This window comes from Ochotona princeps, chromosome 20 (assembly GCF_030435755.1).
Source record: "Ochotona princeps isolate mOchPri1 chromosome 20, mOchPri1.hap1, whole genome shotgun sequence".
Classification (NCBI taxonomy): Eukaryota; Metazoa; Chordata; class Mammalia; order Lagomorpha; family Ochotonidae; genus Ochotona; species Ochotona princeps.
The window spans coordinates 21,598,208-21,624,673 of NC_080851.1; the positions used below are offsets into that span (position 1 = coordinate 21,598,208).

At 40.4% G+C, this 26,466-nt stretch overlaps 1 protein-coding gene across 1 annotated transcript in view; it reads right to left on the reverse strand.

Moving 5' to 3' along the window:
* Positions 1-1,900: 1,900 nt before the first annotated feature.
* TBX20 (T-box transcription factor 20) overlaps positions 1,901-26,466 on the reverse strand; it is a 43,197-nt gene continuing 18,631 nt past the window's right edge. The window contains exons 6-8 of the mRNA XM_004582373.4: positions 21,497-21,573; positions 3,766-3,878; positions 1,901-2,621 (exon numbers count right to left, since the gene is read on the reverse strand). Coding sequence (XP_004582430.1) covers positions 2,281-2,621; positions 3,766-3,878; positions 21,497-21,573 — 531 coding nt within the window. The 3' untranslated portion in view covers positions 1,901-2,280. The remainder of the gene's footprint in view (positions 2,622-3,765; positions 3,879-21,496; positions 21,574-26,466) is intronic.

Sequence of the window (26,466 nt, forward strand, 5' to 3'; positions counted from 1 at the left end):
CAATATATAAACCTATGAAATGTCAGAATACTGTTAAAATAATTCTTTCATTCTCTGAGAAAAAAATATATACAGAGATTCACTTTATTAGCTAGTTATCAAAGCATCGAGTAGCATTGTGTAAAATAGCGTATTTTGTTATTCTGAATTAAGTAGCAGTCCTCAATATTAAAGGAGCACTGGCAACAGGCCAACTAGTCAATATTAAGTCCCTATCCTAGCTCTATGGATATTATTTTAAATATTAATCATTGTTTTCCTCTTAATGAAATGTACATTTTCATTTGACTTGAGAGCAAACTACCTCTGGGTAGTATAGAATAGCATGCAGGACATTAGAAAGCAGCCTACAGTGTCTGCCACTGTGTTTACATGCTGCATAACAGCACATGCTTCTTAGTAGGTAAACATTAGGAAGCAGTACAGAATGTCATGAAATCCAACGACACCACAAGACAGGCTGTGCCATAAAGGCCTTATTTCCTAGGCTGGACATGCCCAAGCAAGCCATTTGAGATGAAAAAGGCTAACATTCAAACAACCAAATAACATCCCAGAGGAGTCTGATGTGATAAGTATATTGCATTTACCCTCAAATACACTTCCACTGTCAGTAGCAATATTTTCCAATCCTTTTAACAGATTCAATACTTTTGCAGTAAGAACAGAGTAGAATGAAAATTACACACCAAAATTGGATTAAATTAAAATAGAGTTTTGGGGAAATCTGCTAAGAAGACAGGTTACATCCCTGTAGCCAGAATGTATTATAACTAAAGTTCAAAGACTGCTCACTCCATTACATTTATGTTACTGGGAATATGAACTGTTGCAGAATCCTAAATGTGTTTGCCTGACTGTAAATGTATAGACAGGACATTGCTTAAAGATAACATGCAGGTTATACAAAATCAAAATACAGGTAATTACTATTATATACATTAAAGAAAAGCTTAAGAAGATAGCAAGAGTCAAAAATAAAGTGGATGAAGCCTTGAGATGGACTTACAAGAACTGCCAATATGTTGGTTGGGGAGTCCATGAGGTAAAATTTAGTTTTGTATTGTGGACTTAGAAAAGTGGCAAAGGAGTCTGTAAATACTAACACAGAGAGAAAAAGCTGTATTCAGATACACAGGCACATCCACTTGTCTGGAGCCCACGCTGGCCATGTGAGCATCTCAGGTGGACGTTCTCAATCCCATGTCTACCAGCGTCAGCACCAACAAAGCAGACTTAAGGAAAGAACTTGATCTGGGATGTTTTGATGCCAGTAAACTCTCCCAGAGCTGACATGAAAATGAAGAATTTGGCAACCACAGCAGAAAAGATGCTTGGAGAACAGAACCAACATCATCATCTTGGTCTAGGTGGAAGTAAGCCTCACATGTCATCATACACAAGCTGCAGTGTTTGTCAGTCAAAAAAAAAGAAGAAGAAGAAGACGACGACGACTCTAGTGTAATTACAATTCAGCCCCCAAAAGCAAAGGTTAGTTTGACAAGGTAACAGAGAGCTTCTTGCTTCAAGGTCATAGATGGACAAGTCTTCCTACATAAATTGCAAGTCATTTCAAGAAAGAATTGGGAAGGAAGGAGACAAGACTTACCGCTGAGCTTGTTGGGTACTGGCCCTTCAATATTGCAGGAAAAAACTGCACTGAGTGAAGGTATCACCACATAGTCATTTGCACAACAGGATGTGTTAGCGGTCTCTCAGCTCCTTCCCCAGCACACTACCACAGAGGAAACCAAACATGCTTAAGCTACAGCACTATAGATATTTCTCTAATGGTTTCCAGTCTCTATGGGAGAAACTGACTTAAGTTTGTCATTACAGTCAGTATGCTATATATAGTATTGCCTCTTTGAAGGTTGTTGTAAGCCATGGAAAGCAGAAAGATTTTATACATTGATTTTATACATTACTGCATTGACACAACACTGTCCACCATGAGGAACCATGCCCCTTAAGAGTCATCTGCCATAGATGATTAAAAACTCCAGGATAAACTGATATCCTGTTCATTGCAGGACTTAGCCTGGCTAAGAACTCTACATGACTCTCTCCCAAACCCAACAAACTGTCCGCTAACTACATATGAACCCTGGTCCATGGTGCATGTCCTTAGCAGGAGGTGTCGAGTCCAGCTCTCCTCTTTAATAGGTCCCAGGTTTTCTGGAGAGTCCCTGCTCCAATATCCCACCTCTTACCAACCCTGCCCTAGAATTCCATACCCATGTGTACGTCTGGATTTGCAGTCTCCCACTTTCAGAAGAGTCATACAAAGGGCGTCATTACAGCAGAGGAATGACGCAGTCCCTGGATGGCAGCATAGGGCCCTTGCTGGAAGTAATGATGGTATCTTGGCATGTGGAAGGAAGGGAACGTGGGGCCACTCCCCTGCATGGAAGTGGCAATGGCCGAGGGGGTCAGAGGCATCCCCAGGCGACTATAGGGTGGCAGAGAGCCCTGGATGGGGTGAGGAATGGGTGTTGCTATGGATGCTGTACTGGTGCCAAGTGCAGTCAGGGACTGTGGGTGCTGAAATCCAGGGAAACTGGAAGAAGATGATACCCAGGAACTGAGAGACAAATTATCAGATGTTGTGAAGGCTGACCCTGTAAGGGAAAACACTCGTTAGACTAAAAGTACCATTTCAAATATACAGACTGAGAACTGGATTATCTGTAAAATCAATTTATTTTTTAAATTCCTTACTGTATCTGCAATTTTAAGAGACAAACACACAGGAATTTTGCCATGGGGGAAGTCTACTTTTCAAGATAAGATTCCATTTAGATACATTAAGGAAGAGAAAATATACTGAATGCAAAGAGAGCTAACTCATTCCATGGCTGGGATATTCCCAAACACCAGGCCACTGCCATCAGGTAATGACTTGATTCCCATAAAGGAAACTGCAAATCTCATACATCTGTCCTAACCTCCACAGCACCTCCATCAGGCAGGCCAAATGCATGTCTCAACAGAGCTCCCTGGCTTCCCAGGCCAAGAACCCACATAGTATCAGGTGCCTGCATCACCTAGAGGTATGTGTAACAGGTGCCTGCATCACAGCTGGGAGCATAGAGGAGAGTTGCCATTGAGCTCTCCAGGGCACTATTTTCTAGTCTCCCTTGGACTGGTTTCCAAGAGCTTTCATCTGCTTCCACTGATCATGGTGTTCCCTATTACAGATATAAAACAATGGCAGAGGGTTCTCTCTCCACATAAACAACCCTCTCCCGAGGCCTCCCTTCCCAGCTGTAGGACCTCCACTCTGAGCCTCGGAAACAGGGAACTCTGCTCCCTTCTCTCTCTCACCATTGGGACCTTGGGATAACAGCTTTCACTGGGACAATTCTCCTTTCAAAACAGTTGCCATTCTGATCTTCGATCCCAAAAGGATAGTCCTGACACAACCAGCATTCATTGTCTCATGTTCAGATTCTACAGTTGAGGTTCAGGACAACTAAGGGGCTGTGCACAGGTTTCATAGCTCTGTGATAAAGACAAATACCTCCTGCCTCTGAAGCTCTCTGTCCTCTCTCCGGAAACCAAACCACAGGAGACCTCCAGGCTACAGAATCATGCGTGACCCAGGGACAAAAGCGCAAGCTTCGGAGCAGCAGCTGGGCTGTCCATTCCCCAGAACTTTTCTGGACAATAGGGACCCTGCAGGACTAGGCACCCTATAAAGCAGCCCCTTGCAGTCCCCACCGGGCTCTGCGGCTCCCAGCAGCCGCCCAGAAGCTGGCTCACCTCGATTCGGGGTTGTCTGGCTCTCATCCCCCAGGACGTCCTCTTCTCCCCCGTAGGTGCGGATGGGTGAGCGGGCATAGGAATGCTTCTGGATCAGGCTCTCCACACTCTCCCTAGGGAAGAGAGGGACCCAGCATGAGCTCACTACACCAACCTCAAGGATCACTCCTTAGTCGGGAAACTGTTCTCTCAGCCGCTGTGGGGAAAGAAGCATTCAACCCCGCAGAGCTGTCCTTGGTACCCAAAGGGAAGAATTTCAGGACCCAGGGCCTCAGCTGCTCCAGAACCCCACATAAACTGATAAAATGTTTGCATATGATCGACATGCCTTCTCCCATGTATTCTGAAATCATACTGAGATCATTTTATGATAATACAATGCTAATGCTGTGCAAATTGTTGTTATTCCCTTACTTAGGGGGAAACAATAAGAAAATAAGTCCATACTTGTTCAGTAAAAACACACTTTATTCAAATATTTTCAATCCACAGTTGGTTGAATCTGCTGATGCAAAAGCCACAGGCAAGGGAGACTGATAACGACACCAGGAAGAGGGAGTCTGCCAAAGAATGACATCAGCAAGCCGAAATGCCCAGGGTAAGGACAATCCGCAGGATTAACAGCGAGTGAAGGCCAATGAGATAAACAAGGAGCTACAAAACTTGACCAGAGGAACGGGGCATTGAATGAATTTACAACCTGAGTTGCAATGGAGCTTCTGACTTCATCAGCTAATGAATATAACACAAATACTTCTATAAAGTGCACTGATTCAATATCTGATGAAAGGTTGGCAAAATGCTCAAGCTATCACTTCATAAGGACTCGATGTTAACAAACCTAGCAAGTGCATAAAGAATATGACAATATTGATAATTTTCTTATTTTAGTGGATCTCTTAGTACTTGGAGTAAATATATTTTACTTATCACAATCTATCTTCAAGGATGACACACTTTTCAAGTAGCAGACACTATAGGAAGGTATTTCAAGAGGTTTGTATAAAATGTAATCAGAATGTTATTTACATAAATTTCTTCAAATATATTTTTCTCTAATTCTTCAATGTTTCAGGGTCTCCAATTACTCATATAATAGCAGATACATTGAAATCTTACCACATTTCACTGATGCTATTGTCATTTTTAAAAATTTACCTTCATCCTGTTCCATTCTGGATATTTTTCATCACTGTATCTTCGGCTTACTAAGTTCATCATCCAAAGTGTCTAATGTGCCAAGAAGCCCACCCTATGTAGTTTTCATTGCCTATTTTATAATTTTCATATGTAGAACATTGACTTGGATCTTTCATGCTGCTATTCAATTTTTGAATATACAAATTACATTCATCTTAATGTCTATTGATTACATTATCTATGTCTGGTCTATGTTTTGATTGATCAATTTATTTTATTATTACAGGTCATATTTTTCTACATTTTTGTGTTCCTTGCAATTTTCAAAGACTTCGGTCATGGTTAATTTTATCTTAGCAGGTTGCTTTATTCCTAAAAATATCCTTAAGCTATATTTGGCCTTTGAGTCCATTTGGAGATAGTTTCTTCTGTTTGCTTTTCTTTTTAAGATTTTTTTTTTATTGGAAAGTGAGTTAAACAGAGAGGAGGAGAGACAGAGACAGGAAGATCTTCTGTCCAATGATTCACTCCCTAAGTGGCCACAACAGCCAAAGCTGAGCCTATCTGAAGCCAGGAGCCAGGAGCCTCCTCTGCATCTCCCATGCGGGTGCAGGGTCCCAAGGTTTGGGCTGCCCTTGACCGCTCCCCCAGTTCACAAGCAGGGAGCTGGATGGGAAGTGGGGCTGCTGGGATTAGAACTGGTGCCCATCTGGGATCCTGGCGTATGCAAGGCAAGGACTTCAGCCACTAGGCTACTGTGTCAGGCCCCCATTTGGCTTTTAATTTCAACTCTCAGCTGAACACCCCAGAGGGACTGACTGTAGATCTGTAGAGTTCTCTTCGCAGGCAGCTCTCTCTTCTCTTGTAGTCTTTCTGTGACTGCTCACAGGGTTTGCTCAAACGCCCTTGTCTGACTTCTCACCACAGGGAGTCCACCAGGATCCGTCTGCACTGCCTCTTGCTGTGCTTTAATCCAGACACTCTTGGGGGAGAATCTGGAGCCATCGCAGGACTGACCCCATATGTTTCCCCTTTTTTACTCATGTGCAATGCCATTATAAAACATTTCTATAGATTTTTTTCTTATTTTTTCTTTGTTTCAGGAAAGAGGATCGATCTAGTCCTTGTTGCTTTACCCAATTTCCTAAAAATTCCAAAGTCCAGTTACACTCATAAGCCAATTAAATTGTAAACTCTGGGGTGTAACAGGTGCTTCAGTGCTTGTTAAAGTCCCTGGGTGACTCCAGTAGGTAAATAAGGTGAGGCATGAAGGACATGCATATGGTGGGTACTTATCACCAAACACTCATCTGTATCTTTTAAATTATGGATATATGTATTGATTATCTAAATCAATTATCAATTATAAAACACCTTGAGAATATTATAATCTACCAATAAATAAAAGTAGAAGAGCTACTGGTCTAACATTGGTATTTTGGGAATCTGTTATAATGAGTTAATAAAATTATATATGCTAGAGTGAGTATATGGTACAGTGGGTGACACTGTTGATGAGATGCTAAAGTCTCCTATCAGGGTGCCTGAGAAGGAGTCCTGCCTTTGTTTCCAACTTCCTGCTGGAATATATTTAAAAAGCATAGCATGTTTCAAGTTCTCAGGTTCCTGCTACCCACATAGAGTACCTGGATGGAGCTCCTGGCTCCTGGCTTCAGCCCAGCTCAAGCAATTGCAAGTGTTTAAGGACTGTACCAATAATCGGAAGATGGCTCGCTCTCATCTCTCCTCTCCTCTCCTCTCCTCTCCTCTCCTCTCCTCTCCTCCCCTCCCCTCCCCTCCCCTCCCCTCCCCTCCCCTCCCCTCCCCTCCCCTCTCCTCTCCTCTCCTCTCCTCTCCTCTCCTCTCCTCTCCAATCTTCTCCTTCCTTCCCCTCTCTTCTCCTTCCCTCCTCTTCGCTGTCCTCCTCTCCCTGTCACTCTGCCTTTCAAAAAATAAATCTGTTTTAAAAAACTATAATTACCATGCTGACTTTTTATCAGTGTAGTATATTGACAAGCACAATGAGATATATTGCAAGTATCACGGACATTAATGTTACTAGTTAAATGAAGAGATGGGGAGACCATTTTCCACTTTAACATCGTAGCTGTTTGACTCTTAAAATCGGGGAGCATATATTATCTACCTGATATAACAATCTATTCATTAAAGAAATAATTCATGGAATCACTATTCAATGAAATACTGAACAGGTCACTATTCTGGGCATTGTGGAGATTACAGTAAACCAAACATATACACCACCCTGCCTTGTGGGGGAGCAGGATAACGAAAAAAGGAAGAAAGAAGAGAGACAACTAAAATCATGGACTGTATTAGGTAGTGATAACAGTGCTATGAAAAAAGGTAGAAAATAGTAGCAAGTGGTACTAAGGACATTAAACGAGGTGACGTGTTTCAATTGCCTAGAATAGTATCTGGAACACAGGAGATACTCAGGGATAAACTACTGAGGTCAATGGAGAAATCTGACTATAATGTTATTTTGTTATAAAATTATTACACAAAATGCTGCATTTTATCTATATCTCTTGTTTGAAAGGGCAATCTATTTAAATATTTTGAGACTTTGAGTCCCTTGGCTTAGACTTATTGAAATAAACACACCTTATTAGTCACTGAGAGACACTACTGAATGTATTAAATGAAAGTTAAATGGAAAGTTCACGTGCCAACTGTCATATACTTTCATCCATTCGGTTAATATGGAACCCCAACCTTCTTAATAGTTGATGTCACTTAAGGACCCAATTCACTGTCTTTCTAGAGAGTGACTGTCTTTTTGGATAACCTGGGTCATTAAAAAACAAAGTCAGGTGCAATGGAACCCATGATGAAATGAAGCAATAACACATTTCAGTCGTCCTTTAAGTCTGAACGATGTGTCATATTACTGGTAGCTTAAAATGATCTTAAAAATGAATTAGGTGGTTATTTTCACATGAGAAAGGAATTTGATTCACTATCCTAGAAAGTATTTCACTTTGTAGAATTATAAAAGAATGCCCATCAATGAGTCCAAATTATGACATTAATTGCTTCTCCTAAAATTTGCACATAAACTGCTAAATTCAAATGAGTATTTTTGCCTCTCTAGAAGCAACCTTAAATGAGATCAAACATCTTCCACATATATGAGAAAAATAATTTTCCAAATAACACAATGAATCCCTCTTTGCTTTTCTAAGAGAAGTGTGTTACATTCATCTTGTCCTTGCTAGATCATCATATCATTACTTATGCTAGTCTCTAGGAGAGGGAAAAAAAGGGGCTGGTTTTATCAAAGTGATTTACTTGTGTCAGACCTGGAAGGGAACTGGAAGCAATGGCTTTGCTTATATAAAGGATGGCATAATTGAATTATTGCCTTTTACGTGATTGAACACAGTGGAGCACATCAGTCCATCTCTCTGAAGATATTACGAGAGTAAGTGGTCAGCCTGTGTTGTTTCTTTTCTATCTAATCCCTGTTTCCAGGAGAAAGAAAAGTGCAAAGATTTTGTTTAGCCTGGAAGCCTAAAATGCTGTACCCTGAAAAACGAAGGATGACTCACCTAATGGGTTAGGTGCTTTCGCGTTATGAGCTAAGATGGTAGCTTGCAGTGCTCAGTTCTGTTAGACGCTAAGGCCAGGCACTAGAGGTGGAGCACACCTACGTTGGTATTAGAGGTAAATCAAGTGGGGACAGTGACTGAAGGTCAGCCCTTCTAGCATGGAACACTAAGGTTTTTTTCTAGGATCAAAGGATGATGCATTACCTTAGGTGATCCCTAAGAGATGCCTTCTGGAAACTTTGCAACCATCAGTTCCAGGAATGGCATGCATGTCAGAGGCACAATCATAGCCACAGACAGATAAAATACTAATGGTGGTGCTGGCCCTGCCAAAATACTTAGGGATGTTCGAAGGCTTTTAGACTATTTGTTCAAATGCCTCACAGGCAAATCCAGCACACTCTATCTGTACTGGAATTGGCTGCCTCGTCTCCGTCTGCAAAGTCAAAGCACAAACTTCTTAACGTTCACAAAAGCAAAACTCTCCTCTCTCAGGGCATTCTCCTTTGCAGCACCTCTGTTCCTGATATGAGGGGGGATCTTCAAAAAGTTCGTGAAAATGCGGATTACGGAAAAGCTATGCATGGATTCCAAAGCTATTTAACAGCAAAATTAAATGGTCTCTTCATTCTATCTTCCATGAGGCTTTTGAAGTCTGCTTACCCACATCTCATTTACGGCACTTAACTACACGGGTGACGATTGTGCATTTGCCTGTCTCTGCCATTAGACTCTTGGCCTCTGACCAGGGAAAGGTGTTGGCTCTCAGACTTCATCCTGTAGCAAAATCACCAGAGGGCTCTTCTAAACATCGGGTGCACAACCTCACCCTCGTTTTCCTTCTCCGTGGGCCCGGGGTTGGATCTGAGGGTGCATGTCCGACGTGTTCAGAGGCCGCGCTGCTGCTGCTGCTGTGGGCCTGCAGGCTACCGGTCGAGCATAGGACCACTGCCCCCGTGTGGTGGGCAGGAGCAATTGTGCTTAGCAGGCATGCCAGCCCTGCCCTTGCCAGCTGTGCCCCTGCAGGCAAATCACTTCACTTTGCCATGCTTTCTTTCCCTCATCTGTAATATTAATACAGTTGAGCTGTTAAGGTTATTGTTAAGATGATCCTAAGTCTTGTTAGGATCTGTACGATCATGTGTCCCCTAAGCTGGTTGCGGAACCATTGCGGGAGAAATTGATACTCCCAGTCCCTGTAACTGATCAGACTTCACCCAAGTCTTGCTACCATATACATGTCAAAGGGAAAAGTGAACAGAAATGAGATGTTATTTACATTTAACTTTCTCTCCTAGAAACAGACCTGGCCAAAACTATATTCGAGGATAAAATGTCAAATCCATTCAAATAAAATCTAATTTATAGGAAACAAAGATATTTCAGCTCATCAGTTTGTTCATGTTTACATCATGTCCTACTGGATCTCTGTAAAGAACTCTTATTGTTACAATATTTTTCTAAAGATTTATACAGATACAAATTATATCAATACGTTAGCTTTCATTGAACTATTTAATAAATGAAAACCTTAAATAAAAGTTTGAGATGTATTATAAATCATTAATTTTAATTTGATAACTGAAATATGTTATACAATCGATTCTGGAAAAACAAAATAATCTTTCAGAAAACTTTTAGACTTTATTTTTATTTATTTCACTTCATCCTATTGATTCTTCTCATGTATATACTAACATACATTTCTGGTTTTATATGATCATTAGCAACTTAAACAACTAAGCTCTATCACTGAAACCAACAGAACCTTATCCTTACTTTCCTAAGTCTTAATGCTTGGGACAACTAAAAGATCTTCTGTAAATGACAAATTGTTCAGCCTGAACAACTACAGTGAACTCTCAGTCAAGGAACAAATACTGTTCACACACAGAAAGAAAAACCCAAGAAAGAAAAGAGTAGGACAGTTCACCTCCCTGGGGACTTCTGCAAGAATTGCTGCTTTGGGACTCAGCACTGGTTTGCAAATAGGGTTTTATGCAAAAAAAAATCCCTGTTCAAAATGCATCACATTTTAAATACAGAAATATATCTGGATATAGGCATTTTGTGGTGACTCCTTCTACAATTTAAAACTCACTTCTGCTAGAGGTGATCCTCTTCTCTCTTGTTGCACTGAGACTACTGCAGTTTGTTAAATCATTAGATTGTATCAAAAGTCAACTTCTGGTTCACAGAAAAACTGCTTGCATTTATACATGCAGACTTTTATACTAAGTCTCTCTTCACTGAAGTCATAGAAGACAAATTGTGTCTTTCCAAAGAAGCTGCATCATTGGCTTCCTTATGTATAACTGAGCTTGAATTCCTTCCTTAAAGTGAGGGTATGATGGGGTACTGGTGGGATGGATTAGAAGTTTCATCACTACTCTACCAAAATATGAGTCGATAAGTGTGTATATATATATATATATATATATACACAAAAAAACAAAAACAAAACATTTGAAAGTAGCTCTTTTTCAAAAGTTCAGTCTTGGTTACCAATTCCTGGGTTCTCACCCAAAATCTTCTACTGCAAGTATGTTCTTGGTTGGTACAATGACAGCTAAACTGAGTAACTCCTCATTTCATTTTAACCATGAACCAAACCTTTCCAGGAAAGCTAAGCAAATGTCTTCTGGAAGTTTACCAGCAAAATGCCAAGGCCTGCTGTAGCAGCACATAGAGTCTTAAAAATTTTTTTTTGACTTTTTAATTTGTATTTGAGAAAGCACAAACTAGAATACCACTAAACAAAAATAATTTGCTTTGGGTCAAATGTTTATGTCCCCACAGAATTCACATTTGAAATCTAATCTCTGACATGTTGATACCAGGTGCTGACCTTGTAGGGACACAGCCCTCATTATTAGTGGTTAGAGTTATAATAATAAAAGAAGTCTAAGGGAATGATTCTATCAGGAAGATGCCAACCATGAACCAATGTACAGGCCCTCCCCAGGCACACAATCTTCCAGATTCTGTGAGAAACAACTTTGTGTTTTATAAGCCATGCAGTGTATGGCCTGCATTGTGGCATCCCAAAAGGAACTAAGACACATCCATGCAGTGCATTCAGGGGCAGTTCTGCCAAGCACAAGTGGTGCCCTTGAAGTCCTCCTCCCAGATCCTGGGAGCTCTGGCCCGCTCTGTGGCTCCTGTTACAGAATGTGGGGCCCAGGAAGCACTGCAGGACAGTGGGAGTAAGGGCCTCTGCTGTTTCCCGCCTTTCACAATGTGCCTGTCAAGGAGCTTGGCTTTCATGCAGTGGTCGCTCTGGATAACATCCAGAGTCTGGGGCTTTTCTAGATAGACTCCATTGGAGTAAAAACTCACTTTGTAGTGCAGTTGCTGTCACCGACAGGGATCTTTAGAGGGTTAATGGGAAAGTGGGTACTAAGAAAAAACTAAGCATGAATTTCATTTGGAGGGGGAATAATCAACAGGAGTCTATTTTTCACCCATGAACTTTTGGAAGTATCTTCATACTTTGAAAAAGTCACCACTATATTCAAATAGAGTTGTATTTATGAAATATTAAGTAAACTAGCAAATTAAGTTATAAGCCTCATAATACAATATCCGCTAGGCTTAGCATTCATTTATTTTTTTTATTCAGTATCGTTTTGTATACTCCCTTAAAAAAGGTTAAGATCTTCCACTTTGCCCAAATCTATTTACTGATTTTCTAACTATATGAGTGAAATGAGAACCTATATTGTTGGCAACTTAGGTAGCAACTATTAGGGAGGACCCATGACTTTGCAACATGTGTGACTCCTTCAGGACCCCTGAGTAACAGGGCTTCCTTTTTTCCAAAACTAGCCAGAATGCTTGGAGGAAGTCTAGATTCAGAGTAGACATTCAAGGCAGTGAATGATGGAGACAGAGAAGACAAAACAGTCTACATGCATAGGTTTGCACTGTGAAAAATTTCATTCTGGACCAAGGTATAAGAAAAAATATGATTATGACCAAAAGCTGGATATTTTAAAAAGAAATGTCCCTGCTATAGGATGGCTGGAAAGAGCAGTGAGTGGTGGAATCTCACTGCTGTCCCACTGAGCCCACTGCAATTGAGTGCCTGTGGTCTGACTGAGATCAATAATGGAGAAGGGAAATCTCCATAAGCCTTTTATTGCATTCACTCCTGGGGTGTCTCTTCCATGCCACTAGGCTAGCAGCAGAGCTTCGCACAACCTAAAAAGGATTCCAATGGGCTTGACTGTCAGTCTTGGTTACCAAGACTGTAGTGTGGGGAGTCTTGGATAGGCTTCCAAGGACTGTTTAGGGATGCTCACGGTGCAAAGGAAAGGACAAGTCCTGCTCTGGAGGGCTGATGCCACCTTCCTTCCATCACTGCACATCACCAAGGAGTGAGAGGAACAGAGAGCAAACAAGTCCAGATCACCCCTCTCTGGACACTCTGCCTTTTGGTCAGAGGCAAAAGGAGGAACAGGACAAAGAAGGAAATTTTTGGTTGTTCTAGAAAAAAAGCTCTAGCCATTTAGATGGGCAAGAATGTGAGACCATCAACACACTCAGATGCCTTATTCCAGGAGATGATGAAGTTGCAATGTGCTAAGAAACAGCAGGAAAGAAAATCAGAGTTTATGATCCCATGTAGAATAAAACTAACTTCTGAGGATAATGGCAAGGTACACTCAAGTCAAGACACGTGGCCCTATGCCACTTTCCTGAACAATTTGCTAGAATGCGTATCAGACAAGTCACATGACTGGGAGATACATTATTAGATACAATTCGTTGCAGAATAAAGGCAAACCCATGGTCATAAGAAAGAATAGAGTACAATGATGATAGCACTCTGACAAGCCAAATCATGCCCAATTCTGAACAACAGGGAGGGTGGAGAATGGGCATAGAAACTGAACAAAGTAAGAGTATTCATCATCTCATTAACACACCAAGGAGATGCTCCTCCCTGCAAAGCAGAGGAAAGGCTACAACAATTTCTAGTTCATTTGATCATTGCTCATGCAGCGGACCAATATGAAAATAAAAAAGGGGAATATGAGGTCTTAAAAGAAACTAATATAAATGTAAACATTAGAGCAAAATTATAAACCTTGATGGTTATAAAATAAATAACTCAGAGTACCAATGAAATTAATCACATAGTAAAATGTTTATGAAACACTTGCATCTTGATTTAAATGTAACAGAAAATAGTATAATGCAAGTGAGCCAAATAATACATATGAACAGTTTTCAAAAAGTTCACAGAAAGTAGGTGTTCTGATAAAAGCGATCTCTGAATTTGAAAACATTTTCTACAAAAAAATTCATCTTCTAATAATTTTTTTCACAAACTGAGGTTGCCTTGGATATTGTATATCTTACACATTCATGTGTTACAGACATATATAATAACATGAAAAAGTAAGGGGGAAGTATGTATGTTAAAATGTATTTAAGGGGGACTAATATAAAAATAGGCACTCTGGTTACCTAAAAAAAATCTGGATGGAAAAATAAACACTTTTTTAGTGTCACCGGTAAAAGCTGAAGGAAACAGGTTGCAGAAGTATCTTAATGACTTTGAATAAGCAATGGGTTTATCTTGAAACCATGCACATCATCTATTTACCATAAAACTAAATAAGAAATTTATAATTTTTAAAATAAAAAATAAAAATACATATTATCAAAAAATAAAGTTTATAAAACACTAATTCTAGTAAAATCTCCAGAATACACAAAAAGGGCCACAAAATATGCTTAACTAATTTTAGGTACTATGGTATTAGGACTATATTGATATTCATAATCTGACATGATCATGTCAGATGAGGAATATTTTCATTCTGTCATTCCTGGTGGTACTAGGTACCAGATTCTCACATAAGAGAAAGTAAACACAGCTGTAAGACCACTGACATTACATAAGAGCCATATAGTCCTGAATTTAAATGGAAATGCCCCTATGAAGTCATGTCGGATTGTGTCTACTTGCACACATACACACTTGAACTGAGAGCAGTGACTGTGCAGAGGGTTTCGTGAGAGGCAGAAGCTCACATTTTACTGATTTAAGGGTTGAATGCTTTCATACCCTTCAAACATCATGTTACATGTTTCACATGAAGAGCTGGGAAATACTAGAGAAAGTGTTTTCAAACTCTTTAACAACAAGCGAGGTACTTTAGGAGTTATTTTTAACACTGCTCTCCTGATTCCTTTAGTGCAGTGCCTAAAGCCCCTGCAAGTTTCTACTTCTCTTTTAAAAAAGTGTTGCAACCTTTCTTGGTCAGTTTTGTGTTGCTATAGCAAAGATCTGATTTTGGATACTTCAGAATGAAAAGCTCCTATAAGTCACAATATTAAGGCTGGAAGCCCAAAGTCAAGAGGCCATGCCTAAAGAGGACCTCACTCTGTGTGATAATCAAGTAGACAGCATCACAGGATTGAAATGTGGGTGATAGTGGTGAGTGTAGACAAGAGAGAAATCACATGGCAAGACAGGGAGCAAGAGAGCGAGCCAAGAAAGCCACATTCATTTACAACAACCCACTCTGGCGTTAACCAGTCTAACCCCACACGAAAGCAAACCATCTCTCAAAGACAGCTTCCAACACAGCTACATCAGGAAGCAAGCTTGTGGTGAGTTTTGGTGGAAACACATTATATTCAAACCATAGCACAATCAGTTTCAATTAATCGTAACAACTGAGCCACACAGTAGACCAAAAAAAAAAAAAAAAAAAAAAAAAACCGAAAACAAAACCAAAAAACAGATATCTGAAATGTATACAGAATCTTACAAAGGACGCATCTCCACACCTTTCTTCTAGATTGAACCACACGTGCTAAAATGACAGCAAGTCTCCAATAAAGATAGGAAGAAAACATGGTGACAGAAATTAGGTCTCACTGGCTCTGTGAATTAACATCACCACTAGGGACTTGTAACATGATTAAAGAATTAAGTTAATTCTTTATTTTAACCCAGGAAGAGGAATAATAACCCCAAGGAGGAAAGATTCCTGGGTAGGAAGTTTCCTTGGTGTCAACATTCCCACAGTCTGCAAGCCCTAAGCCAAGGATCAGCATATTTTTCTGCAAAGGGTCCAGGGTAAATACATTGAGCTTTGCAGGTCACATGGTCTCTTACTCAACTTTCACTTAACATGAAAGCAGCTATTGAGTTCACTTAACATGAAAGTAGCTATTGAGAACAAATAAAGTGTGTTCCAATAAAGCCATATTGATAAATAATAAATTTTACTTTCATATTATTTCTGCACATTAAGAAATATTAACTCTTTTCAACCATTTAGAAACATAAAAGCCATTCTAAGCTTGTAGGCATTCAAACAGTAGCAGGTTGTAGTTTGCCAATCCCTGCTCCAAGTTGTCCACCTGGTTAGATTGGGCCATACATGGTTTCTAGGAAAATGTTGCTGCTTCACAAACTTCCAACCAGTTGGGAGTCACATGACAATCAAAAACTACTTTCTAGCACCACCCATCATTATGAAAGTCCCAGAAATGATCCATAAACTGTGAACCTCTTCAGCAATTCTCCAAAAATGCATTTTCTTCAATATCTTATGTAGATACAGCCTCTAGAAATTCCTAGAATATTAGAGTTGCAATTTGATTGCCCAATTCTCCTTCCTTATCGACACTAAAAGAACGCCTTGCATTTTGAGCAAAAAGGCCTGAATCTTACTGGATTTATGTCCATACTTTACGTGTTTGAAGGTTTGACTCAACACAAGGAGTTTTAAACAACTTTTCCCAAGACTCTCAGTATAAATTTTGAACCAACAGGATGACATACGCCTAAGTATTTCATTCCCTGTCCCACTGATTTAACCAAGAAAACAAGAGAAACTCAGCAAATGAGAGAAGGTGCTTAGAGCCATGAACAGCAAAGCAGTGAAGAGCCAACTTGTGTGTCATTCACCAGTGTACAGGGAGGAAATGGCCAGCTGGGAATCAGAAGGCCTGTACTAGAGTTTCACCCGAATTGCAACTTGGAGATACAGAAGGCAGATGTTCAAATAACTCTGAGTGGAAAGATTCTCACACTGCAGAAATCTACAAAGAAGGCATTTCCAGTGTTTGCTGCTGGTGAGCAGTCTATCTGCTCATATGGTGTATTTGGAAAGGTGTGGGGCCATGCCCATAACGATGGTCAACTCTGGAGAGGGCATGAGATTGCTTTGATGAGCATGGGGATGCAGCACTGTCCCAACGGGGTCCTTTTATTTGATTGATTGATGATTGATTGATATCAGAGGGCGACACAGACATCTGACGGGCTGTCAGAGATATCCCAATCTGCTGGTCCGCAACATTGAGTTCTGGGGTGCAGGCAAAAGCCAGATCTCCTGCATGGATGGCAGGGATCCAGCCACCTGAACAACTCATTGCTGCTCAGCAGTAATATACCTGGTAAATTTGGATAAAGCATTAAAATCTAAAAGCCTTCATATCTCACTTGTAAACAAATATTTGTTACATGATTATTTGTATAGTAACTGAAATGGAACATGAGAAACATATAGCTCACTGGTCATAGAAAACATGGACCATCAAGCATCATTATTAATAATATAGAATGATTTGAGTATTGAATGCAGTTGTCAGGCCATGGCTTGGGATGCCAGCATTGCTTACCAGAGTGCCTAGTTCAAGTTCCCACTCTGCTTTTGATTCATCTTCCTGGTATTGCATCCTAAGAGGTGGCAGATGATGGCTAAATAGTTTGGGCTCTTCCACCCACTTACATGGGAGGCCTGAATGGAGTCCCTGTCTTCTGGCTTCAGTCTGGCCCAACCCTATATGTTGTAGGTCTTTGGGAAATAAACCAGCTGATGGAAGATTAGTCTCTCTCTCTCTCTCTCTCTCTCTCTCTCTCTCTCTCTCTCTCTCTTTCTCTCTCTCTCTCTCTCCCCCCCTTCTGTTGCTCTTCTATAAGAAGAAAATAAGGGGATTTTTAAAAAATGGAAAAGGCCTTAAATGGGATCAAAGGCAATATACATTATTTAGCACAATGGTATAATAGATTAAGCCTCTGCCTGCAGGACCGGATCCTATATGCGTACTGGTTCAAATTCCTACTGTTCCACTTCTCATCCAGACCCCTAATAATGTACCTAGAAAATCTGTGAAAGATGACCCAAGTTCTTGTTGCCCTGCATCCACATGGGAGAGCTGGAAGAAACTCCAGGCTCCTGGCTTTCAACTGACCCAGCTCAGACCATTGTGGTCATTTGGAGAGTCAATCAATAGATGGAAGATCTGTGTGTGTGTGTGTGTGTGTGTGTGTGTGTGTGTGTGTGTGTGTGTGTGTGTGTGTGTGTGTCTCTTCTTCTCTTTCTGTAAATCTGCCTTCCAAATGGGACAAACGAAGAAAGCTGATTTTAAAAAATGTACTATGATAATACTACACCTAGATGAATTAACAGGCATGATCACATCTTGTCATTTAAAATAATTTAATCAATAAATAGAAGGAAATATTTCAACTAACTAATCAATATAAATTTCTTCATATATGATAAAGGGACAGTTATAACTGGGGAAATGAACACATTACTAAATATATGGTTAGGATCTTTTATTAAAAATGTAAAATGATATGTCTTTCACATTTTACACTAAAATATATACTGCTTGAGTCAAAAATTTAGTTAAAAAAACTGGAAAATGGTGAAGCACTAAAATAGAATATCCATAGTTGAATATTCTTAATTGGGTAAATAAATAGGATTTTATTACTTTTTAGGCTTTTTCTTACTATTATTTTTCAATAAGCATGAGATCTTTTGTAGAAAAGAAAAAAGTAATAGAAGGCACTTAGTTTGTGGAAAATGTAGAAAACTCTCGATTTTGTTACTTTTTTCAAAAATAATAGTGCATTTTTGTGTGCTATACTGTGAGGTACCTACCTTTAAAACAGAAAACTAAAAGAAAATGCCAACTGACACAGTCACTGTGGGTTCGCTACTACCCAGAATTGGCAGGTAATTCCTTTCCTAATCTGCACAACTAGAAATTAGGTCATTTTAAGCCACCCCCTTGGGATTTGGTTGATGTCTTAGCTGGTAATGGTAGGTATGTACCAAGCAACTCATGATAGGACTTTCAGTTTTTGCTAATGAGCTGGGTTTTCCTTTCCAGATGAGAAAGACACTGCCTCTGAAAATTCAAGTCACGTGTGAGGTACATGAGATGGCAAGTATCTGAATAGAACCCAATCAAATCAAAGCAAGAAAAGTCTTTATACTCTTATGAGTATCCCAATGCTCGCACAAGCATGGAAGGAATCAGACTGTGAGGTCGGAGGCCTGGGACAGCAGATCCAACCCTTACGGCAGCATTTCTGTTTGGGTGTCCCATACAGTAAGTTGTAAATCAGCAACAGGAAACTTGAAATCATTAAGGTCATGTATTTATAACATCATATTCAATTAGGTTAGAAAAGTGCAATATCTGTCATCATGTCTTAAAAAGATGTGTCTTTCTCTCAGATCTCTCATAAAGCAAAGCTCCCTGTATTGTTACTGATAGGGCTGTTTTCAATCAGTTACAAGGAGCAATTCAATTACCAGATGGTTTAGTGCAGTAACTGACTCCAGACTAATTTAATTTCTTCAGGTCTCTAAAGATCAATTGATCTGATTTGTCCCATCCCCAAAGGCTTTTTAGGAAAAAAAAGAAATCAGACTTAAATACCTGGAAATGAAATCTAAAACCTCTACCGATTTCACACTATTTGGGTCATCTTGTAAACTTTCAGCTAGTCTTTTAAGAATGTTCTCCTAGCCCTCAGCCCACTGAAGACTACACTGCTTCTCATGCATGTGAGAACTCCCACATCAGGATGCTTATCCAGTAAGTGGAAAATGTGGCCATGTATGCATTATCAAATCCACCAGTCTAAAGGGCAGGCAGACTGGGTTCTCCTATCACACAAGCACATGTGCAGCTTCAGAGCTATTTTTACTCCAGAAATGGGTCTGCTAAGTCTATTAAAAGTAGACTCATCTGAGGACATGCTGTTAGATAAAATGTTCACCGAATATGAGCAGGGAGTTACAACTGCCTTTACAATTTTAGATTTACAAAGTGCTTTTGTAATTGTCACTTCGCTTGTTCCCCAGAACAAAGCTGTGATGCGAGCAAGGTTAGGTTCTCTGGTTTCCAGATGCGGAGGCCGACAGTCCAGTGAGATCCTCAGTGTCACTTAGTGAGAGACAGAGCGGGATTCTGACTCAAGACTTAAGACTCTCCCTAAGTTGCAATGGCTTCATGTATGTTCTGGTGTCTTTCTTAACTTTATGAGGGTGTTAAAGGTGACATGCATTCAGTAGGAATTGTACTTTGAATCCAGAATTTCTATCCTCAATCAGGCTAGTGACAAGAGGCACAGTTCTCTCTGATGACATCAGGCAGTGTTGGGGGGCATAGCTCCCAGTCAGACCCTGGATCACGAGAGGAACAGCCGACACTTTACTGTCTGCTGCAAGGCAAAGCCAGGATGGGGAGGTGTAGGAATTTCATTTTCAACATAATGGTCTCCTCAACCAATGTTGGAGTTTTGGCATGACTCCGTAACAAGTGGAGGAATATCTACACGTCATGCTTAACCCCTGACATACACTGTAAAAACACATCACTATTGGCCCACTGAGTTGCTGTCATCATTCTTATTTGACACCTAAGTAAAACAAGGAAAACAATTCACCTGTAATAATCCTAGCTGCACAAAGTACTCTTTATCACTTAGGAGAAACTGAAGAATCATTTCTAAATAAAGCAGCCTTTGTAAATGGATTCTTGTTTCCCATACCACAGTCTCACTCACTGGTCATCTGACTGGAGAACTACCAGCCTACCTTCTCTCTACATTTTACACTTAATTGCATTACCCCCTTGTTAGGTTCTACAGCCAAATGATGGTTCTTTTCCACTCAAATCCCGTAGTTTCTATACAACATTCAGCCAGTCCTGCTAGCTTCCTGCCTCTTCACCAGGCTTTTCAATCTGTACTCAGAAATTAAACCAGCATCCCACAAAGGCAAAAGTGTATGAAGAATCACAGAAGATGTTTAAACATGTAATTATCCCTTGTCATTGCGGGAGAGTTGTCAAGACAGGGTGGGTACAAGTGTTGAGGTCAGGAGATGATTGGTGGCAGGTGGTAGAAACGTGTGGCACTTGCAAGGGAAACCATACAAAGACGTGGAATAAAGTAAACCAGAGGGCTGGTGGCAGGGGTCCCCACCTGTTGATAAAGATGTCAGGTCACATAAAAAAAATAAGAGTGTTATTTAAGAAATGCAAATGATCAATCAGGTTGAAAAATAGCTCAGAGAAACACAGTTCTTGACATTCAAATTCGGCAAACTATGGATCTTTACAAAAGATGTTACCGATCACTTGGATGCTCTCAAATTGCATGGAAGATTGAAGAAAAACTGGGCAAGCTTTAGCCATGTGGCTCTTTTAGGCAGTTAGAGGGTCCCGGGATCTGATGTCTGATCTATGAAATACAAGCCATCAACCCTCTAGGAAAAATTCTGTGACCTTGAATTTTGTTTGTCTCCCTGTTTCTCATGATTCCAAACCACTCTTGCACTCTTTATGCTGGTCACTGAAGGAGGTCACAGGCCACCGGTTTGTGTTTCTCTGTATACGGGCCACTCACGGAGACATGAAGCTTAACCTCAACAATCCTAAGGATTGGCAAACGCCAGACTTCTATTTCACACTCTCTACATCATGGCCTACGTGTTCCGGCCAGAGAAACTGCTTCCCTCAGAGGCTAAGCCTGTGACAGTGCACCTGAAGGAGCTGTTGGGTCTGTAGCAGCTAGAGCTCCACTAGCTCAGAACTGGAGGGAACAGAGGCAGAGAAAGGGAGATCTCACACAGTCATAAACTTCCTGGCATCGAAAGGTGTGTGTTCTTACAAACTATCTTTAGCTCATGGGGGCAAAAAAAAAAAAAAAAAAACCAGTCAATAGAAATTCTTACCTCTCAATGTCGGTGAGCCTGGAGGAGTCCCGGAAGCCTTTGGCAAAAGGGTTGCTGTCTATTTTCAGCTTGGTTATCTGGAAAAGAAAGAATGAATATAAAACAAAATCATTTCCAGTGTCAAAGAAGTCAAATTGGAGATGTAGACTTTGCTCTTGGTTGCTGCGATGCCTCTCAGTGTTACAGCGAGGCTGGACAGGGCCAAGTGCACAGGAGACATGGGTCACAGTCAAGTGCAGAGGCAGGGAGGTGTTTGAGGTGGTCAATGGAGAGACACAACTAGGGATGGGGGCCTTGCAGAGGAAGACGGGCATGAGCTAGGCTGTGAAGTGCATAGATTAATGAAAGGCTGGGGCTCAACTGGGGCAAGGGGAACTAATGGGAGAGTGGGGTCCATCACTGGTGGGGAAAGGTGAATAAACTCAGAGTGTGTCTGTTTATGACTTGGCAGTATCTTGTTACTATGGCACATATACCTGCCATAATAAATGAAGAGAGTCAAGAGCCAGTCCCAGCCCTATGTCCAATACTGTATTGATTCACACGATGTAAAGCCGGCAGAATATACATGCATTCCTATTCCCCTTTCCATCTGACTCCATTAGAATCAGATTGGTCCACTTTTTGTTATTCTTCCATACAATACTATTTACAGTACTTTAGGCTTATTTAGAAACAAATGTTTTCTAGTAAGAATCACAGTCTGGGACTTAGTGAGGTAGCCTAGTGCCTAAATCCTCCGATTGCAGGTGCCGGGATCACATATGAGTGCTGGTTCATATACTGGCTGTTCCACTTCCCATCCAGCTCCTTGATTGTGGCTTGGGAAAACAGTCAAGGACGGCCCAAAGCTTTAGGACCCTGCACCCATGTGGAAGACCCAAAGGAAGCTCTTGGCTCCTGGCTTCAGATTGGCTCAGTTCTAGCTGTTCCAGCCATTTGGGGATTGAACCAGCAGATGGAAGATCTTTCTTTCTGTCTTTCCTTCTTTCTGTAAATCTGACTTTCCAATAACTAAATCTTAAGCAGAAAAAAAGAATCACAGTCTGCAGTATAAAGTGTCTACACTGTGATATTCATAATGCTAATAGTACTAATATTCATGAAGAAAGAGGCAACAAACCACATGCACAGTGCCACCAAAGGAAAGCACATTAGGTTACAAAGTGAAAAAGGAAAAACGTGCTGATGAGAGGTGATGCTCAGTGTGGAAAATCTTTGTGTTTTTGAGATGAAAGGAATCATGGTGATTGTCTAGCCCAAACCCTCCCTGGCAAATAACCATGCTGAGGCATAAAGAATGTCAAAATACAGAAGCAGCTGGTCAGTATTTGTATTGGAATTAAGGAACCCCTTAAAGAGAGTCCTGGATCCTTACCATCAAAGCTAGAACCCACAGTAAGCTCCAGAGACTGATACTTACAAAACAACCTGAATGGAAAACAGGCTATAGGGTGAGTCATTTCGTCATCTGTCAAGGCAACGAGGCAATCTCATGAAAACAGAGTCTAAAGACTCTTGTCAAAAAGCAACCTTTCTGATCAGAGTATGTCTACTCATTTTAAGCCATTACTTTCTAAAATTTTCTAGTTTTTCTTTATAAAATAAAGGTCTTTCATTTTTTAAGTTTTCTGAATGTGGGTTACACCAATGAATAATCTGTGGAGAAGCCCCTTGCCTTGCCCCCACTCCATTCAGGCCCTGGAGTCTGCTCCTCTGTGTTGACATACTGACAGAGGGTAGTCCTTAGGCCCATGAACATTCACTCTAGAACAGCTAAGGAAAAGTAGGTAATTTTTTTAAGTTAGTAACAGAAAAATGGTAGCCAGGAAAAGAAATAAGATAAAACAGTCTGGATTCTAGCTTCCTGCTAATAATGCTCACACTGGGAAACTGTGAGTGATGTCAAGGACTTGGGTGGCTGCCACCCAAGGGAGAGTTTCTGGCTCTTGACTTCAGCCCAGTTCAGCTCTGACTGTTGCTAGCTTTTGCTGAGTGATCCTGTGGATGGAGGTGTGCTCTATTTCAAATAAGTAATGAAAATTTTTAAAAAAGAATACTAAAATGTTCGTGTAAAGAACTGCACTGAAGGCCCCTGAGGCTGCCTTCATACTGTGGTCATCACAAGCCTTTGCTCACACATCTACTGCCTCCTGAGCAATGCGGCCACTGCAGCCACTGACACTAGCACTTCTTCTTTTAACCAATTTTCAGGAAGAATAAAGTTTTTATTTGATCAAAATAAAGCCCAGGCAATCAACGTGTTCTATAATTATAAATCCCAATAAGACTTCAAAGCCTTCAAAGATGGAAGTCATGCCTTTTTCTACTGAACAATCACATTATAGTTCATGAAAATGATTTCACAGCAATTCATCCATAAATGTGGAGTAAGGATTGACTACCTTGCAAATGCACTGTGCTAGATGTTGGTGCAAACCATAAAGAGGTTAGCACTACATCCATTGCAGGGCTAGTAACAAACAAGATGAATCAATCCTAGGTAGTAATGTCAGCTTAAACTGTGGGACAGGACAAGAAAGGTGCAGTGTCCTTCAAGATGCACACTTGCAAGATCAAAAAGTGAATGGATTCACCAATAGTTAAAACTCTGGGGGGCCCAGCATGGTAGCCTAGTGGCTAAAGTTCTTGTCTTGCATAACCGGGATCCCATGTGGGCTCTGGTTCGCTTCCTGACTGCTCTACTTCCCATGCAGCTCCCTGCTCGTGGGCTGGGAAAGCAGACAAGGATGGCCCAAAGCCTTGGGAACCTGCACCTGCATGGGAGACCTGGAAGAAGCTCCTGGCTCCTGGCTTCAGATTGGCTCAGCTGTGGCCATCGCAGCCACTTGAGGAGTAAGGAATCGCATGGAAGATCTTTCTCTCTGTCTCTCCTTTTCTCTGTAAATCTGACTTTCCAATAAAAATAAATAACTCTTTTTAAAAATGTGGTGCAAGTATCAGATGACTACCTAACTCAGAAAAATCTAGCATTGAGCATTGGAAGAAGTCTTTTCATGGCCACCCCTCTTCGTGTAAGCCATGTCAAGGCTGGCTGGAAGCTTATACACTGAAAGGAAAATATTATCTACCTGCTGTTACGGCTCAGGAAGGCCTCTGAAAATAGTTTTGCCATGGAAAGGATTTTGAAAAATTATTTCTGCTGTTGTTCATATTTCCAAAAGGTAAAGACTATTGCAATGTGCATGATGGTTAAGGTTTTATTTTAAATCTCTCACATCCCTAAAACCACAGAGAATGTATACTTTCAAAATGTGAATTCTTCACTGTTACCACATCCTGTTGATTTTGAATGGGGAGACAAATTAAACAAAAAATATTCAGATGTTTTGAATTTGCTTTCATTATTAGAATTATCCCCTTCCAGTATCTTTCTAATTCATCTTTCAGAATCTGTAAAGTTATCAATGACAATTATTTTCTTTACATTTTAATGCAATTTCAAACTACAGAAAAGTTTCAAGATTAGTTCATGGTACTTTTACACACTGAGACTTCCCACTTAGTTACAGTAACGATTTTAGTGCACAAATTAGAAAAAGTTCAAAATAAGTACTAGGTATCTATTATATCTATGCTCCATTTAATTTAATTTCAGGGAAAATATTTGCTTTTGCAAATTAGAGGGGGCAAAACTCAATGGATCTATTATCACTGAAACTGTGTAGGGATTACAATTGTGAGTACAAACGAAAATCACACAAGCAGGGCTTACACCTGCTAATGAGCCCATTGTGTTCACTGTGCTATTGCTGCACTCTGAGCCTGCTGGGGTACCTACAACAAGAACCCCAGAAATGTTAAGGCTGGCTCCAATTGCAAATAGTAAGAAATACGACTTCATTATTTTATCAGGTACAGACTACTTGAAACTCCAAAGCACTTTGCTTTGTTTTCTAACTTTAAGAAAAAATAACTTTATTTTTAAACAGTTTTAGTAGTTCTTAACAGATTCAACATATTTTGTAGGTACAATTCCAAGAACATAATATTCCTTTCTTCCCTCCCTATCTTCCTTCCAATTTCCATCCTTCCTTTTTTCTTAGCTTCTAATGCATTTTAAATTTACATTTACACTAATGATTTGAAACAGCTTTAACATTCTAGGCAGTTGCACATCTTTAGTCAGTCACAGACTCATTCCACAAATACTTAAATTAAAATGTAAATATTTTAATTTTAATATTAGATTAAAATCAATATTTACATACAAAAATATTCAACACAAAAGGTGTTGCTGCACCGCTCTTGGTGAAATTCAGAACATCTGAAAAAGTCACACACTCAGTAGGCGAGAGAGAGGAGCTGGATGGGCAGCAGTGCCTTCTCTCCCCGGACAGGATTTCATTCTTGCCTGAACACAGGATGCCTGATGTGTGTGACACTACTCAACAATATCATTTTTGTCAACATTATCACTGAAAGACATATCTATAATTCAAAAAGTATTTTGAAAATCAGAATTGACTCTTACTTCCTGAAGAATAAAATACTAAGGAGAACAGTGCACATTCCAGAAATCCTGCAGCGTGGTGTGCATGTACCTAGATCCAAATCACTAACAATCCGGGCAAGATGACAGCCTGTTTCTTCACGTATGATCCGGATAACATGGAGCATAGTGAATGACAGAACAGTCATTCTTTTCACCTCTCTATCATCTGCACAGAAACACACGCATAATTAGAGAGCAGATGCGACGCCACCAACTGCACCAAAGCAAAGAGACCTTTTGCAGTGGCCATTATTTCCCCTGATGCCCCTGAACTCTCAGTCCTGCTGGGGTTCCCAGCCACAAGGTGAATTGGCCCCCAGAGACCATTTCTCCAATTATCAGGACAAGATCTGACCAAAGGCATTTAAAAATGAAACCTGACCTACACTTCAACTCTAACAGCAGGGTTTGCCGGCTCAAAAACAACGCATGACCTTTAAATCTTAAATTATAA